The sequence below is a fragment of the Cebus imitator genome, unplaced genomic scaffold, assembly GCF_001604975.1.
Source record: "Cebus imitator isolate Cc_AM_T3 unplaced genomic scaffold, Cebus_imitator-1.0 Scaffold103, whole genome shotgun sequence".
Taxonomy (NCBI): domain Eukaryota; kingdom Metazoa; phylum Chordata; class Mammalia; order Primates; family Cebidae; genus Cebus; species Cebus imitator.
The window spans coordinates 4,033,043-4,050,747 of record NW_016107418.1 but is presented as its reverse complement, the minus strand read 5'-3'; the positions used below and the strand labels follow the sequence as shown (position 1 = coordinate 4,050,747).

At 42.0% G+C, this 17,705-nt stretch overlaps 1 protein-coding gene and 1 long non-coding RNA gene across 2 annotated transcripts in view; one reads left to right on the top strand and one right to left on the bottom strand.

Moving 5' to 3' along the window:
• USP12 (ubiquitin specific peptidase 12) overlaps window positions 1-12,677 on the bottom strand; it is a 104,185-nt gene extending 91,508 nt beyond the window's left edge. The window contains exon 1 of the mRNA XM_017537516.2: window positions 12,381-12,677. Coding sequence (XP_017393005.1) covers window positions 12,381-12,428 — 48 coding nt within the window. The 5' untranslated portion in view covers window positions 12,429-12,677. The remainder of the gene's footprint in view (window positions 1-12,380) is intronic.
• Window positions 12,678-13,001: 324 nt separating this feature from the next.
• Window positions 13,002-17,705, top strand: part of LOC119472521 — a 13,520-nt gene continuing 8,816 nt past the window's right edge. The window contains exon 1 of the long non-coding RNA XR_005201668.1: window positions 13,002-13,206. This is a non-coding gene — a long non-coding RNA (uncharacterized LOC119472521). The remainder of the gene's footprint in view (window positions 13,207-17,705) is intronic.

Here is a 17,705-nt window from a genome sequence, read left to right as displayed (position 1 = left end):
TTTTAATAGAGACGGGGTTTCACCATGTTGGCCAGGATGGTCTCAATCTCTTGACCTTGTGATCCGCCCTCCTCAGCCTCCCAAAGTGCTGGGATTACAGGCTTGAGCCACCGCACCCGGCCGAAAATAAGATTTTTCAAACACCATTCCATTTGCATCAGGCATATAATTCCAGTGTTTTACAAGTGTTTTATTATTAAATTTCATTTCTCAACTAGGCCACACCTACTTAATCCAGCCTTCTCTATCAATATCCAGTAACATTTGCAGAAGGCCTTGTTAACTTTGATGTCAACCAAAAATGTACCCAAATATCCTAACTCTCTTTAACAATCTGTTCTAGATTTATCATCTACACATTTATCTAAACTCAACTGAAGTTTACATGAGGAAGGTGCATCTTAAAATAACAGAGCAGGGACATCCCCTTTTCCGCAAAACAGGATATAATGTTTAGAAGGTTTCAGACTTAATGGCCTTGAGAGATGACGGTTTGTGGAGGGGAACACCTCTACTTTTTATCATTGTGAAACCTGAATCTGTGAAATGCCTGGCAATAGCATCACCAACTAGCCACTCAATAAATGTCAGACTCTGATGTAAGTTCCTTGGAAAAGCTAAAATTACAGAAGTCACATTCAACTTTACAAGTCAGTGAAGATGAACGAAGTCATCATTAACATAAAATGACAAGAACATCACAGTAGGGTATTGGCACTGAAATGGTATAATAATTGCATACCAGTTTCAGATATGAAAAGGAAAGACAGTAGACTATTAAAGCAACTAATATCTGGGTTGAAAATGTGTAACAGAAGAGAGGCTTCATAGATACAAGGAAATAACAACCTGAAACAGCGGAACAGTGGGGAACACTTGTCAGAAGCAGTAACCTGACCAAAGGCATCTGTGCAGTCTTTAAAGAATGAAAATACCCCCTTAAATACATACCATGATACGTATCCATTATTCCTCAATAAAGCTGGAAAAACTCAATAAACAGAGAACAAAAAAGGTGACAGATTTCACTTACATATTTTTAGTTAAAAAGAGCAACATAATGACTCCAACTAAGACAATGACACAAATATCCAATTTTTATCAGGCTAAGGCTTGATTTGTATAGCGAGAAAACAACCGGAAGTGAAAGTTGCGTCCTTTTAGCTTTTCATTTGCAAAGTTAAGTCAAGGCCTCCGTTTTAACAAGTCACGTGACAATGACAGGTCCTTGTTCAGCAGGGTGTCCTGTGGAGGAGATATTGAAAAATTCCTCAAATTGAAAAAATTCGGAAAAACAAATGAAACTAACCAATAAAGTTTAAAAAAAAAAGTGAACTGTCTTTTAAAAAAAATATGTAACAGAAGACAACAAAAAGATTCTAATTTGCCCAGCAGAACCAAAAGCACAATATTTTTGGTTGTATTTTTGGTCAGTTACATCTAGTTTTGAGCCTTTGATGTTTCAAATTTGTTCCGAATTTTGTCCACCTTTACATAAAAACCCTGACTACATCAGCCTGAAGAAATTATCAGCATTAAACCTCTAGGTACATCAAATAACAAACAGTGAAACCACTTGATTCCTATTCCTCACCTGTTCTTAAAAGAACCAAAGTATCATGTTTCCTTTTTTTTTTTTTCTTCAATCTTAAGTTCCAGGGCACATGTGCAGGATACGCAGGTTTGTTACACAGGTAAACGGTGCCATGGTGATTTGCTACACAGCTCAACCCATCTCCCTGGTTTAAGCCCAGCATCCATCAACTATTCTTCCTGATGGTCTCCCTCCAGCCATCCTTCCCCCAGGTCCCAACGTGCAGTGTTCTCCTCCACAAAGCGTCATCTCTCAAGGCCATTAAGTCTGAAACCGTCTTTTGTGGAAAAGAGGATGCCCCTGCTCTATTATTTTAAGACACGCCTTTCTCATGAAAACTTCAAAGTCCCAGCTACCACCCTCATGGTACCACCTTAATCATCCTGCATATGAGTATCTTCATCCTGCATATGAGTATCTACATTAAGCAAATTAAACAACCAGGGAACCTTTGCAACACCAGCAAAGAAAAACTGTGAAACAATATTCTAAAGAAATGGTAGAAATAATTTCTTCAAAGTTATAACAGCTAGATTTTTGGACTAAGATAATCACATACAAAGCAGAATAAATGTTCATCTACAAAAATCTCAAATTATAAATGTATTTTCCATTTCAAAGAACAAAAGCCTTTTATTTTATTGTCTGTCTCCTTACCCCTACAATTTAAGTACTTTATGGCTTATTTTACTTGTGCCCAGACGGGCTCTAATTTTGAAAGTCTCTTTTCAGGGATCCCTGAAAAACCCAGGTAGACGAATACTGTAGAAATCAAGGCAATTTATTCACTATAATTTTAGACCTTAAAAGAAATGTTACTAGAAGGGAATTGCAGAGTTTACTGACATCAGAAGTTAACTACAGGCCAGGTGCGGTGGTTCACGCCTGTAATCCCAGCATTTTGGGAGGCTGGGTGGACTGCTTGAGCTCAGGAGTTTGAGACAGGCCTGGGCAATGTGGCGAAACCTTGTCTCTATAAAAAACTTATTAAAAAGAAAAATTAGCTGGGCACGGTGGTGTGTGCCTAGAGTCCCAGATAGCTTGAGCGCAGGAGGCAGAGGTTTCAAGGAGGCGAGATTGTGTCACTGCACTCCACTCTGGGCGACAGAGCAAGGTTCTGTCTCAAAAAAAAAAAAAAAAAAGACAGCCACTTTATGAACTATAAATTCTTAACACAGTAAAAAGATTTTAAGGGTAATCTAAAACTATGCTTCATAGATTAAAATACTCATGTTCAAGCTTCCAAATAGCTATACTGTGTCAAAGGTAACTTGTGAGCCCTGTTATAACTCCTACAGTCTCACAGTATCTTAATGCGCTTTCTCCATCCTTTCCTTAACAGGGCATGGAGTCTTACCAATAATGACCATTTAAGGGTGACGTTAATACGTGTTTATAGTACAAACGACGTTCACATGTCATCTCATCTGTTCTAATGGATAAATTATTATTTCATAACTGAAACCAGTTATATGGCCTACCCAAGTGAAAATAACTGGTGAGGGAAGTGGGACTCAAAGTCACACACAGAGACATGCAGCTGAAAAGTCAGGAATAAAAATTCCCAATTCTTGTTTGAAAAGGAATAATTTTGTCTCAACCATCAAACCTGCAACACATTGGCCCACAGATGTCATAATGAGTTTGGATGTCTAGAAATTTGGACCCCATCCCTAGTTGCTGCAGGGTTGACTTTAAGCTTCCTTTCCATTTTGTGAAAATGTGGCTAATATTACCTAATTTTTCCTAACTCTGAACAGATACAGAAAGACTAACAACGACAAAATAAATTATTTTGAAATATCTCAAAAAAAAAATCTATTGTTAATTTTCTTAGGTGTGACAATATTGTGTTATTGTTAAACAGACTGTCCTTTCATTTTAAGTAGGTTTCTTATTAAGCAATATTTTGTTTTTTATCCAATCTGATAGTTCCTTTAATATAATGCAGGTAAGTTTGATCCATTTGGATTACGATTAATGAACTAGAGCTTATTTCTTCCACCTGTGTTTTCTATTATTCTTTTCCATTTTGTTTTTCCTACTTTCCTTCTCTCAGAGTTTGAATGGCAATGTTTAAATGTCTGCTGGCATGGAAGAAAGAAAATTCACTCCTTGTGTGAGTATTTATCCTTAATTTTTTAACATGTATATACAACCCAAAATTTTCCAACAGTGGTTGTTTAGATGGTTCTTAAACAAGGAGGCCCTGGCCGGGCGCGGTGGCTCACGCTTGTAATCCCAGCACTTTGGGAGGCCGAGGCGGGTGGATCACGAGGTCAAGAGATCGAGACCATCCTGGTCAACATGGTGAAACCCCGTCTCCACTAAAACTACAAAAAATTAGCTAGGCATGGTGGCGCGTGCCTGTAATCCCAGCTACTCAGGAGGCTGAGGCAGGAGAATTGCCTGAACCCAGGAGGCGGAGGTTGCGGTGAGCCGAGATCGCGCCATTGCACTCCAGCCTGGGTAACAAGAGCGAAACTCCGACTCAAAAAAAAAAAAACAAAAAAACAAGGAGGCCCTTAACAAGTTTTAACAGCCCACTGAATTGTCCTTCTACCCCATCCATCTTGTTTTGTTGTCATTTTATCTTAAAAAAAAGAAACAAGCAAATTTTGAACAATCAATGTAATTCAATTTAGCATATTTTTACCAACTCCATTGTTTCCTATATGCTCATAACTGTCCTCTGGACTTACATTTCCTCAGGCCAAACACTTTAATGATTATTTTAATGCGAATCAATAGTTGGTAAACTTGGTATTTCTTTAAATATACCCCCTTCCTACTCTCCAGCCTTACTGTTCACAAGACCCGCTTTCATGCCAAACCACTACAGAGCCTAAGAGTAACACATTATTTACTTATATCTGGTATCCCATCCCTCCATGTCCACATAATAAAGGCCATTCATTTTGCAAAGTTCAACTCTCTTTTAAGCTTTTTCCTGAAGCCCTCTTCTTTTCTCTCCCAGAGAAATAACCACCTTCTCTTACACATATAATTACCATTACTTATAGCAATAAGAAAAACATCTCATTGTGTGCATTTGTCTTACATGTTCATCCTCTACAATGCTGTAAGTAGAGCTGGTTTCCAATCTTTTTCTTATCAGGACACACAGAGAAAATAGTATATATAGAGCTCACAGGGATATGGAGGTGGCCAGGTGCAATGGCTCACACCTGTAATCTGAGCACCTTGGGAGGTCAAGGCAAGAGGACAGTTTAAACGTAGGAGACAGCCTGAGCAATAGAGCAAGACTCTGTCTACAAAAATAAATAAATAAAGATACAGCTAAGTCTGCTCTCACCAGAATGGAACTGGCTAAGTGCCTCTGATCAACCCAGATACCTCCAGGCTGTCCAGGGGTCAAGAGGATTACTTCCTCAGCACAACTATAACCCACTCAGGACATACTGAATGTAATTCTGAAGTTCCACACTGAAGTTACATAAGACCAGAGTTTGTCATAGTCATCTTCATATTCTCAGAACCCACATGCAGCTTGATTTAATGCAGGTCTCCATGAATCCTTCCTCAAAGTACTTAGGAAAAAGCACTTTTTACCCCCAAAAATGGGGGAAAAAAACCACCATCAGGCAGAGGCTTACTAGGTCACTAAAATAAAATGCACTAAAATAAAATCAAAGACAACAGTACTCTAACTCCATCAATATTATGATTTAAACCCCTATTTACAAATAGAGAATGCATGGATGATTACCTATGAAGCATTTCAGTAAGAACATCTGTCAGTTATCACTGAAATAAACATCTACTTCTTGTTTTAAGTTGGAAATAAATTTTGATTGGTAGGTAGCTCTGGACATGTAGATCACTACAGATAAATAAACCAAGCTTATACATCTCTTCTTTAGACATAACACACTGTTTAGAAGAAGCTAATGGTCCTTCTTACAGAGAAGCAGCAGAAAAGCATAAGCCAGGAAACAGAGAAGGCTATAGCACCTCATACAATGGAGCTCTACATTAAATTTCTTACACTTTACACTATCACAAAGTCTTCTTGAGTTTTGCTGTGAAAAAGCAAAGACTTAGTAGTTTTTCTTCCAAAATAAATGTATATAAACTGCCACTCTAACCTCCTAGTACGACTTCTGCACATAAGATATCAAATGATCAAATGTTATATATAAGTATTTTCAACAATACTGGGCCTCCAATTGAGAGTTTTCAGTTCAGCAAGCATAACTCTTCATAATACAACCCTTCACTTACCATTTTCTCCCAACACCTCAAAGTACAGTGTATGTACGTAAAATCCCTCTTCCAGACTACGAAATTGGGACAGCAGGTTTTAGACAAGATATCTAATACCAGGGTGGGTAAGTGCACTGTAAGCCAACGAGAGATGTTATTCTCTTGTTATGCTTCCTAAAGGATACAGTATAAGAAAATTAAATATAATAATATGGCCTCAGTAAACAGGAAAATCTGCAAGGATATAAGTCCTGAAGCTAACCTGAATACACACACCTCGTTCTGGTAATGACAAAAAGCAGTGTGTTTTTGTTTTTTTTTTTTTAGTATAAAATAAGGTAAGACAGATTTTTCTTCTAAAGGTATAAGGTTGATGCAAAAGTAATTGCGGCTTTTGACATTTTTTTTTTTTTTTTTTTAGTATAAAATAAGGTAAGACAGATTTTTCTTCTAAAGGTATAAGGTTGATGCAAAAGTAATTGCGGCTTTTGACATTCCCAACTTACCTAAACTTGTAAATATGTTTGAGAATGTCACAAATTAGACCAGTAATTTTTACTCCCAGACAAAAGAAACAAATTCTTCTAGAAACTGTTCAAAATACAGCAAGAGGACAATCTACTTTCCTAGCTTTCATATTATCAATTAATCCACCTTATTTCAAAATAAATTAGTGCTTTCTCAGGGGTGCATACTACTAATAAACTAACATTTCTTATGAAGAAAAGGAACTGACAATTGTTATTTCACAAAACAAATTCCCATTTTGGTTAGCATATGTTGAGCTAACAGATTAATCAGTAGTGCCAATGAATACTTTTTACCTCAGGGAGGGGAGCAAATCATGTTGGAAGGGTAATAGTAACAGCCAACACGACACAGTGGTCACCATGGGCCAGGCACTGGTCAACAACCCGATGAACTCGATGTTATCTTACTCTCATTTTACAGGTACAGAAAAGTAAAACTTGTCCAAGATCATACTCATAACTAAAGAAATAAATGTGGAATCTCAAAAAAATTCAAATCATTTTTCTTTTTCGTGGTATTGGCAAAGAAAAAAGTGTCAAAAATTAATAAATAGCTCTGTGGATTATTGGCCTGTTGGTGACTAAAATGGCGATATCAGTAACCTCCAGTAAATGGTTTTAAAGGAAGAAAAATATATTTAGGCTGTAAAAACTAGGAAACTAAGTGAAATTCATGCTTAATTATATCTCATTCTATGCTTTTTGTATTAGTAAAACATAATTAAGAACTCCCAAAATGTTCTAGAAATGGGTTACAGAGCAAAAAAAAATTAATTTTTTTAAAAAGAGCTCCCAAAATGATGAAAATGACACCAATAATCATTTATAAACTATCAAAGAATCAGAATTTTAGATCTAGAAGGAGACAAGCATATAAGGAATATCTATTAAAGGGTGTCTAGTCCAATCCCTTTATTTCACAGAAGAGAAAAATTACCTCAAAGTTTTAAGAAACTTTCCCATACATACAAATCTAAATGTCAAAATGTGGACCAGAATTTATCTTCTATCAAATATACAATAAAATATCATATTAAATTTCTGAAACAGGGCTACTAAAAGGGAAACCAAAACAAAATTAATTATTTAAATCTAAAAACGTTTCTGGAAAAGAAATATACATAGTATACAAATGCCTGAATGATACTTCCTAAGACAATAAAAGTTCCGGAAGAGCTAGAATAAATATGGGTTTAAAGGCAGGAAGAAAGGAATTTGGTAAACGACAAAAAGGAGGCAGATTCAATTTAGGGGGACTTGGTCAGAAGTCTAGAATCAAAACAACAAGAATGTGACAACGTCTGGCTGAAACTGGCCAACATGGATCATGGTAGGGTAGATAATTAACCTACTTTGAGACCTATTAGCCACTTATTAGCGAAAGGTGAAAGGAGAAAGCCACCACAAGGTAAGCAAAGCCATATGATATAAAATAAGACCACATTATTTATACACACGCCACATAATTGAATATGGTATTTAAAACTAGCGTTTTTAAGCATATTAAAAATTTCAGACCCTAACAAGTCTTATCTTTGTGATAACTAAGTGCCTAAGATTAAACCATCACCTTTTATAAAATTCCATTTCTACTAACTATATTACTTTACCCTCTAATAATCATTAAATATATAACCTGTCAACGACCTAGTCCCCTACCACTATGCTTTACTGGGCTAATGTCAACACCTCATCATTTTCTAACATTAAACTCTTCATGTTCATCCTAAAATTGGGCAAATTTTATAACATGATAATCATTTATGGAAAAACAATATAAAATTATATCTAGGGAATATAACTTGAGTTTTTTAAAAAGTCAAAGAAAATATGCCCTGGAAGGTAAAATAACTGATCTTCCTTTCACTTTCTTAGAGTTTTTATATTTTCCAGATTTTCTATGGGAATGTATCATTTTTAATGTCTAAGGTCTAAAAATGTATTTTAGACAAATTCAAAAGATCAGTGGGCTTAAATAAAACTTCTATAATACTTCTTCTAAATGTTCTCTCTCCACCAAGCTCAAACATTCCTTTGACCAAACATTTATGTAATAGAAGATTCCTTATTTTTGATGTTGTCTTAAAAAAAAAAAAAAAAAAAAAAAAAAAAAAAAAAAAAAAAAAAGGCTTAAGAAGCTTATGTTTTGTTCCCTCTTAAATTAACACAGCAAAAATTAGACAAGTAAAACATGGCTACTCACATTTAAATGCTCCTATCAGGAAAGAACTATTTTACTAATAAAATATTCATGTAAAAATAAGAAAGATTTTATGAATAAAAGAACTATATCCACCCTATTTCGTGAGAAGGAAAAAGGAATTTTATTATTTACTATAATATAAAGAGGAGACTTACACACACACACTCCCAACAAAGCATGGGATTTGAGGCTCGCCCCACCTTGCCTTTATTTCTGTAGTAAGGATAAACTGCGCTGACCACACATACTGTTATTTGGATCCCAGTGAGACTGAGGCAGTAAGAATAGGCAAACATTTTTCCATATATGTCCTTTCTGATTTACATATTTTTAAAAAAACTTTGTTATTAAAACAGAACAAACAAACAAAAAAAGACGGCCAGCTTTACCTGTGCCTTTTCTTCAGCAAGTAAAGTTTACCATGCTCCGTGTGCTGGGCGAGGCACAGGCTTTCTCAGAAGCAAAGCCCATCGGACTCTCCTAGAATCTTCCTTACAGCTTTGGCCATATTACCACCATGTTCTAATGGATCTAATCTCAAGCCCTTGTAAACGACGGTGGGCAAGCAGCCAGGCCATGCCACCCCATGATCTAACTCTACCCACCCTCTGCACCAACAACTTCTCCTTTGTCCAGTCCCACTCCCGACAACGCCTTCCTAACTATGACTCCTACAACTCAAATAGTAAGAGAGAATAATGATCAGAGGCAGAGCTAACATTTATGGAGCTAACAGGAAGCAGTGCCTGCCTCCATGCAAACAACAGCCATGACGGACCACCCGGATTAGCCACCTCAACTGCAAAACAGAGCCCTTCTACAACTATTCTGTCACTTTTCCCATTATTTCACACTTATTAAGTATAATATTAGTTATCAGATAGATAGGTACTCTGTGCCAGGCCCTGAAGTCTGAAACTACTTCAAAATCGAAATAAACACCATGTGATAATGAAAATGTATTATTTCACAAACAAATTAAAAAGAGGTATTTCAAGAGGTAACCTTGAAAATGTACTCATTGCAACCTAATCTATGAAAAACAAATTTTACTAATTTTCACATGTAAGCAGAACACTAGTTATCTAAAATACGACACAGCTGAAAACTGTTATTAACAGTTACTTAACCCAATTAAGGTATTGCAGGTGTGTCCAGGTACCTTATTTTGACAAATGAAAAAACTATGTACACTTCAGTATTTATAGAATGATATTTCAACTCATCCTAAATGTTTTTACAGCTGCTGATTTTCTGAGAAGTACTCTGTTTAAGTCTAGCCCATCTTCTCTCCACCATTCCACACACACACCCAGTATCATCCCTGCTTCACCTGAACACTTTTACGCTGAATGCAGAGCCTAGTACTCCAGATCAAACTGTAGAAGTAAATGTAAATGACAGTCCTTCCCCTTCAAGGCCCTCATAACTGAGTAAGTGTTCAAAGAAAAATATACTACACAGTTTTAATATAATAGGTGCTACTGACATTTCAAAAATGGCATGAAGTTGTATGAGGGGGATGGAGGGTTGGGTTGGAGAGGGGTAGGATTATTCAAGTAAAGCTCCCTGCTAAAGAGGTACACATACTCGAAATACAAGGAGGATGGGGGGTAGGGCGGAGGAAGCATTCCAAGCCTAGCAAAAACGGCACCAACAAAGCTAAAGAGGTATCTTTGCTTTTCAATTTTGTGATTCTCAAGAGGACAGATAGCATTTTCTTTAAAGAATAAGACTGCACACTACTTTGAGATATTTAGCACTATTTGGGGGTACATTAGAATGTATTCAAATACGAATAAAGACACACCCAATTTCAATAGTACCTTTCGAACAATCTCATTTGGCCAGGCACTTTCTGTATTTGCCAACAATACACACACCCCACCTGTAATTAATGCATCTATGTGGAAGCCCTAGAAAGAGCTCCCGAGTTTGACATCCTTGAGATCAGAATCCCACTTACTAAGTGTGCGACGCTGGCAAATCCCTGTGTCTCACTGTCCTAATGTGATTACAGCACACATTTATTAATATACTAATTTAAATACTGTTTGTGTCCATGAAGAAGAATGTAAACACCATGAAAGAGGGGACTATCCTGACCACTGCGGCATCCCCAGCACTCAGCCCCGCCTCTAGCCCTTGGTAGCTGCTAAACGTATACTCGATGTACAGTACTTGAGTGAATGAATAAAAGTATCACACCACTCCTGAAATCCCAGTCTTTGACAGTGAACTGTGACCATTACAATGTGTGTAGCTCAGCAATCTGCTATCACTGTAAAAGACCTAATTATCGCATTTCTTTTGAAACTGAGTAAGATAATAATTGGCGTTATCTAAAAATAATTAGCCCAAACAATTCTTGAAAATCACTTTAAAATAGTCCATTTAATACCAATGCGTTCCTAAAATGTAAACTCTGAGAAAGAACAACCATCCAGTTGGGAAATGGAGTCTTCAATATGATTTCTTAAATACTGTCTATTTTTATGTCTACCTGATTTCAGCCATTTTTTGTACTGTTCCTCAGCATGCAGTAAAGAATCTGCTTTTAAAGCATCTTTCCGATCTGATTCACCACTCCTTAAAGAAAAATATATACAACGGACCATCCTTAGATGGAAAATTGCTTGAGGCTCTCCTATATGAAATCGGTTGCATAAACAGGGCCAGAGAGGCATCAAACACAAGCTTTCAGAAGTCTTTAATAACAACCAATAGGTCCACGTTGCAAAGAACAACTTTTTTAGGTGATGACTCATAAATTACGATCCCTACATATAAGCTCACGAGGCGCTAATTAAACGAATTTGTCTCATCATGTGGAAAACTGTGGTCCTTCTGGCCAAGCACAAAACACCAAGTTTTAAACGCGCCCACGTTTTGCTTAATTCGGGACTTCCAGCGAGGATTTAGCGCTTTTCTTTTATAGTCTATTTAAGCGCCCTGAGAAAACAAATATCATCGCCTTGGCAGGCGGTTCCCGCACACAGACAGACGTGGCTTCACCACATACAGATGTGTCTGGTGGGCCGAAGTAAACAAATGACAGGAAAGCTAATGCTTTTCAAGATTAACGTGCATTCCCACAGACAAGACTGCCACCTGGACACACGGCTGGAAAAGAGAGCTCGTGCCTCTCCGAGAAGAAAATGGAGAGAATTTCAACAGCACTTAAAGTTTCCATCTTTACACACGCCCCTTTCCCCCAACGCGGGGTCGGGGACTCGGGCCGGCCAGCGGCGCGAGGAAATCTGCACTTGACTTCCGTCCTCTCCCGGGCGGGAAAGAGCGCAGCCCGCCCCGGCAAAGACCCTTCCTTCCTGCCTGCCGACCCCCACCCCGCCCGGGGACACCTCCCTCTCGGCGCGCAGCCAGGAGGAAATGGAGCCCGCGCTGCTCCGCAGCTCCGCACCCCCTCCCCGGCGACCCTGGCCCAGGGCCGCGCTCCGGCTCCCGCGCGCCCACCCGCTGCCCCGCCACAGGCCGGGCGCGCTTCGGCCCTCGGCCCGGCGCGGACACCAGCAGTTCGGTCGCGGGCTCCTGGAGGCCAGTGCCCGCCCCTCGCCGCGTCCCGCACGGTCGCCCCCTCACCGCCACCCTCGCGCAGCCCCGGCCCGCCAGGCGGCGCCCCCTCCCCGGCCGCCTTGGCCGCTCACCCCCGCGCTCCCCGCCTGAGCGCCGTCCAACCGCCCCCACCCGGGCCGCCCGCACGCCCCTGCGCTAGGCCCCGCCGGCGGCCACGAGGAGAAACGGGTCCAGCGCCGTCCGCCCGCCCGAGAGGTCCCGGCTGCCCCTGCCGCCCGCCAGCTGCACCTACCATGGTACAGATGGAGGCGAATTTGGAGACTGTCATTAGGATTTCCATCCGCCCAGCGCCATCTTCCACCCAATCACAGCGGCTGCGGCGGGCGGGGAAGGAGGGGAGCCGGGCCGCCCGCTCGCACCGCAGCCCGCGGGCGGACCCCGAGCCGCCGCGGACCCACGCACCGAGCCCGCTGGGCCGCCGCTGCCGTCGTCGCCGCCGGCGCTCAGGCACTCCCGGCCTCGGGCCCCAGCTCCCCGCCTGCCGGCCGCCGGCCCGCCCCCGGCTCCGCCCCGGCGCAGGGCGCAGCCGCTGCCTCCCGGCCCGCGCCTGCCCGCGAAGCCGCCTGCCGCCCACCCCGCCCAGCGCGCAGGGGAGCGGGCTCCGCTGAGGCCCTAATGCCCGGCCTGCCAGGCAGCAGCGCGGCCCGGCGGCGCAGCCCCGCCCACCCCTCGGCGCCCCAGCCCCGCCCACCCCTCGGCGCCCCAGCCCCGCCCACCCCTCGGCGGCCCGGGAGCGCGAGCAGGGGAACTCCTGCCCGGCCCCACCCCGCGCGAGGCCGAGGGCGGGACCGAGGGCGGGCACTGTCTCCTGCCCGCGTCCCTGCTGTCCTAGTGCCGGGGGCCTGGAGCCCCCTTGTAGGAAGAGGGGTGGCAGGGAGGCGCGGAGGCGGCGGCGGCTGCGGCGACCTGGGAGAACCCAGGAGGGGTCGGACTGCGATACCCACCGCGGGCGAGGCGATGGCAATCCCCCGCTGCCTAAACAGAAAACGGAGGCGATAATCTGGGTAACTTCGTGCGGAGTGGGAGGAAACATGCTCTGCACAGTTAAGATAACCCGGGTATGCGTCCCAAGCACTTGGTTTGTTTCTTTTTACGTATATTGGATGAATCAATGGAGTCAAACACAACTTAGAAAAAGACAAAATAATTAAATAAAAATGAAGAGGCAAAGAACAAATTACACGTTTAACTCTTTGAATTAAGAAGAAAGATAAGTAATAGGAGAAGGGGGGAGAGCAACGAATCCTGTCGGCCTGTTGGCCATAAATTTAGAATAGGCTTCTAGATATCTGCACATTGTGCTGCAGAATAGAGAAGATCTCAAGCCAGCAGTGATGATGATATTACCAAAATCAAGAAGCCCGCAAGCAAGAAAAATGCCCTGTGAGAAATCCTTAGGCAGTGCTGGCTACTGGCATGGGTAGTTCCTCTTTTCTCCTTTTATAAAATTCATCATTGCACTCAGTTCATCGTGTCTGGCAGCTCAGCTTTATTTTTTCCTATTTGAGAAAGTAGTTCAAGTGAGTGGAATAACTTCATAAATTATGCTGTTAGAAAGCTCGTGATTTTTTTTTTTTTTTTTTTTTTTTTTTTTTTTTTTTTTTTTTTTTTTGAGACAGAGTCTCTGTCGCCCCGGCTGGAGTGCAATGGCGCGCTCCCGGCCCACCGCAACCTCCGCCTCCCAGGTTCAAGCGCTTCTCCTGCCTCAGCCTCCCCAGTAGCTGGAATTACAGGCGTGTGGCACCACGTCAGGCTAATTTTTGTATTTTTTTAGTAGAGACGGGGTTTCACCATGTTGGTCAGGCTGGTCATAAACTCCTGACCTCGTGATCCGCCCGCCTCGGCCTCCCAAAGTGCTGGGATTACAAGCTTGAGTCACCGCGCCCAGCCCGTGATATTTTCTAATTGCTGAAGTGATGGGGTACTTTTCTGGGTTCCCCTAATTCAGTGGGGTTGCGGATCTGAATTCAGACAGCTCTAAAATAGGAAGTGCCTCACCTCACGGGTTCAAAGCAGTCAAAAACAAAAAGCATTCAAACAAAATGTAAGTGAAAAATAGACTTCTGGTACATGAATACTGTTTCCATAGTGATTCCATTATAAGCTTGCTTGTGGGGGGGAATGCAGATTGAATATAGCCAAGTCCCATGGTATCCGGCCTGGTTCTCCAGGTGCCTGCTTCCATGGAAGCCAAGAGCCCTGATACCGAAGCCAGGGGGCTTCCCCGTCTAGACTTGATAGCATCACCCACCTGAATTCTTTCTTGCTCTTTTCTACCACGTTTGGACAAGGCTTCTACATCTTAGACCTCTACAGCCCATCTGGGCCTTCTCCCAGTGTCACTATGCCTCTGAACCGTATCTGTCTGTCCATCCTGATAAATAACTGTGGTCATCCTGTCCTTCCCACTTGCTGTTGTATTCCAGTCTGATGTGCCAGAATTTTAGCCCTGCCTCCATCTACGCTCACCACCCAGATGCCTCCTTGCCCATTAATCCTAACACGTCACAGGAACAAAAGCCACCAGCTTTACATATAAGATTATATAAGAACAACGCCCTTCTAAAATGAATTTCTAGGCAGATATGGTGGCTCATACCTGTAATTCCAGCACTTTGGGAAGCCAAGGCAGGTCAGGATCACTTGAGGTCAGAAGTTGGATACTAGCCTGGCCAACATGATGAAATCCCATCTCTACTAAAATGCAAAAATTAGCCAGGCACACACCTGTAATCCCAGCTGCTCAGGAGGCTGGGGCACGAGAACAGCTTGGGTCCTGGAGGTGGAGGTGCAGTGAGCTGAGATTTCGCCACTGCATTCCAGCCTAGGTGATGGAGTGAGACTCTCTCTTAAGTAAGTAAGTAAATAAATAAATAAATAAATTTCTAGGCTCGTCACAGTGGCTCACACCTATAATCCCAGCACTTTGGGAGGCTGAGGCAGGAGGATTGTTTGAGCTTGAGACCAACTCCCTTAAGGCCAGCGAGTTCAAGACCAGTCTGAATGACATAGTGAGGCCTTGTCTCTACTAAAAATAAAAATAAAATAAATCAGTGGCACATGATGGTGCATACCTATAGACCCAGCTAGCTGGGAGGTGAGGTAGGAACATCACTTGAATCCAAGAGATTGAGGTTGCAGTGAGCCATGATTGAGCCACTGCACTGTAGCCTGAGCAACAACCAAAACCCTGTCTCAAACATACAATAAAATGAGAAAGGCGCAGTGGCTCTTGCCTGTAATCCCAGCACTTTGGGAGGCCAAGGTGGGTGGATTACTTGAGGTCAGGAGTTCAAGATCAGCCTGGCCAACATGGAGAAACCCCATCTCTACTAAAAATTAGCTGGGCTTGGTTGCAAGCACCCAGCTACTCAGGAGGCTAAGGCAGGATAATCAAGTGAACCGGGAAGGAACCAGTGAGCTGAGATCCTGCGACTGCACTCTAGCTTGGGCGACAGAGCGAGACTCCGTCTCAAAAATTAAATTAAATTGGCTGGGCGCAGTGGTTCATGCCTGTAATTCCAGCACTTTGGGAGGCTGAGGCAGGTGGATCAGGAGATCAGAGTTCGAGACCAGCCTGGCCAATATGGAGAAACTCCATCTCTACTAAAAATACAAGAATTAGCTGGGCATGGTGGCAGGTGCCTGTAATCCCAGCTACTTAGGAGGCTGAGGATTGTTTGAACCCGGGAGGCGGAGGTTGCAGTGAGCTGAGATCATGCCACTGCGCTCCAGCCTGGGTGACCCGGCGAGACTCCATCTCAAAAAAAAAAAAATTAAATTAAATTAAAAAGTAAATAAAATGGATTTCTGATAGAATTATCTAGAGTCATGTCTAGTTGATATTGGAGCCATCTAAATTCACAGATAAAGTCATGAAACCTAATCACAGAGCCTCACAATGCCTTGTCTCCATAGCCTATGGTTGATTGGAGAGCCACAAACATAAGACAGAGGGGTGTGTGTGTGTGTGTGTGTGTGTGACGGATCATTGCTCTGTTGCCCAGGCTAGGGCATGATCTTGGCTCACTGCAACCTCTGCCTCCAGGTCCTGACCTCATGAGCCGCCTGCCTCAGCCTTTCAAAGTGCTGAGATTACAGATGTGAGCCACCACACCCGGCAAAAGAGAGATTCTTCTACGTGCTAGGTGTTGTACTAAGTGTTCTTTACCATATGTAATGCATTGGAGAATAAGTTTGGCTGAAACTCCACACTGTTGCACCCTCAGCTAGGAAAGGGTAATCTAGCTTTAGAACACGGCTTTACACAGCTGTGTAATCGGCTTTACAAAGAGCTTCCTGTGCCTAGCAAAAGAAGTTTGTGTAAAACTGACTCCTTTTGGGCCTTCTTGAAACTGCAAACTACAAAATATACCCAGATGCCTCAGGGACTAGGCAAGTAAATGAATTATATCCAACCTTAATCCATTTAGTCAGCACAGCATTTTATAATTTTTTCATTTGCATACCCTTACACAATCCTACACTCTCCAGTTCCTTACAGTCTGCCTCAAATTTTCCGTTATTCATTCTGTTCAACAGTTTAACATAAGTCACTTTATATAGTTCTGCCACCTCTCTTCTCTCTGAAGGCATGTGGGTTTATACCAGTGCACATAAATGAGTGAAGCTTTGCTTGTGATGGGTTGGGAAAGAAAGTGATGGGGAGAGGTCCAAGAAGAGGTGTAAGCATTTTATCTAATCCTCACAACAACCCAACGAAGCAGGTTATGATGATCCCCGACTTTAGGTGAGGAAACCAAGGCACAAAGATAATCTTTCCAGGGTTGCACAACTAACTAGTAAGCCGTGGAACCAGGGTTTGAACTTGTCTCCAGGGGCCACACCTGTGTCCACTGTGTTACATCAGCTTTGTAAAAGTGCTTCATTTTGATTTTGAACAGGATGAAACTGAGAGGCAATGACTCCTTTTGGACTTACATGAAGGTTTTAGCTACGAAATATACTCAAACAGATACTTCTTTGTTTCACTTTCCTCATATGGAAAATATGGGTAATAATTATGTTGCAAGGATAAAACATGTTTAAAATAGTGCCTGGCACTCGACACAAAGTGGAGAGCTTAGAATGACCATTCAAAGTCAACATTTTAAAAGTTGGGGTGGGCAAATACAGCCCTCAGGCTGCCAGTTTGCTCCTCCAGATTTAATGGGCCTCCACTGTGCCAGTGACCTAATTAATTCTTTATATACATGTTCCAATGTAACCCTTACAGTGACCTTACAGATCCATCATTTCCTGCTTATTTTACACACAAGGGAATATGACATTCATCATTGCACTAGCCAGCACATACAGGGCCAGGATCCACACAGAGGCTCTGACGCTAAAATCTGTGGTTTCTCTGCTTCTCTACCCAACTTCTTAATAGTTGAAGCAAACAACCTTCTTGGTGGCATTCATTAATATCATCCAACCATCCAGCAGTAGATGTCAATCAAAACAGAATTTTTTTTATTGGCTTGAATCAACAAATCAGTGACTTACTTTTCAAGCCTTTCTTTTCTTTTCTTTTCTTTTTTTTTTTTTTTTTTTT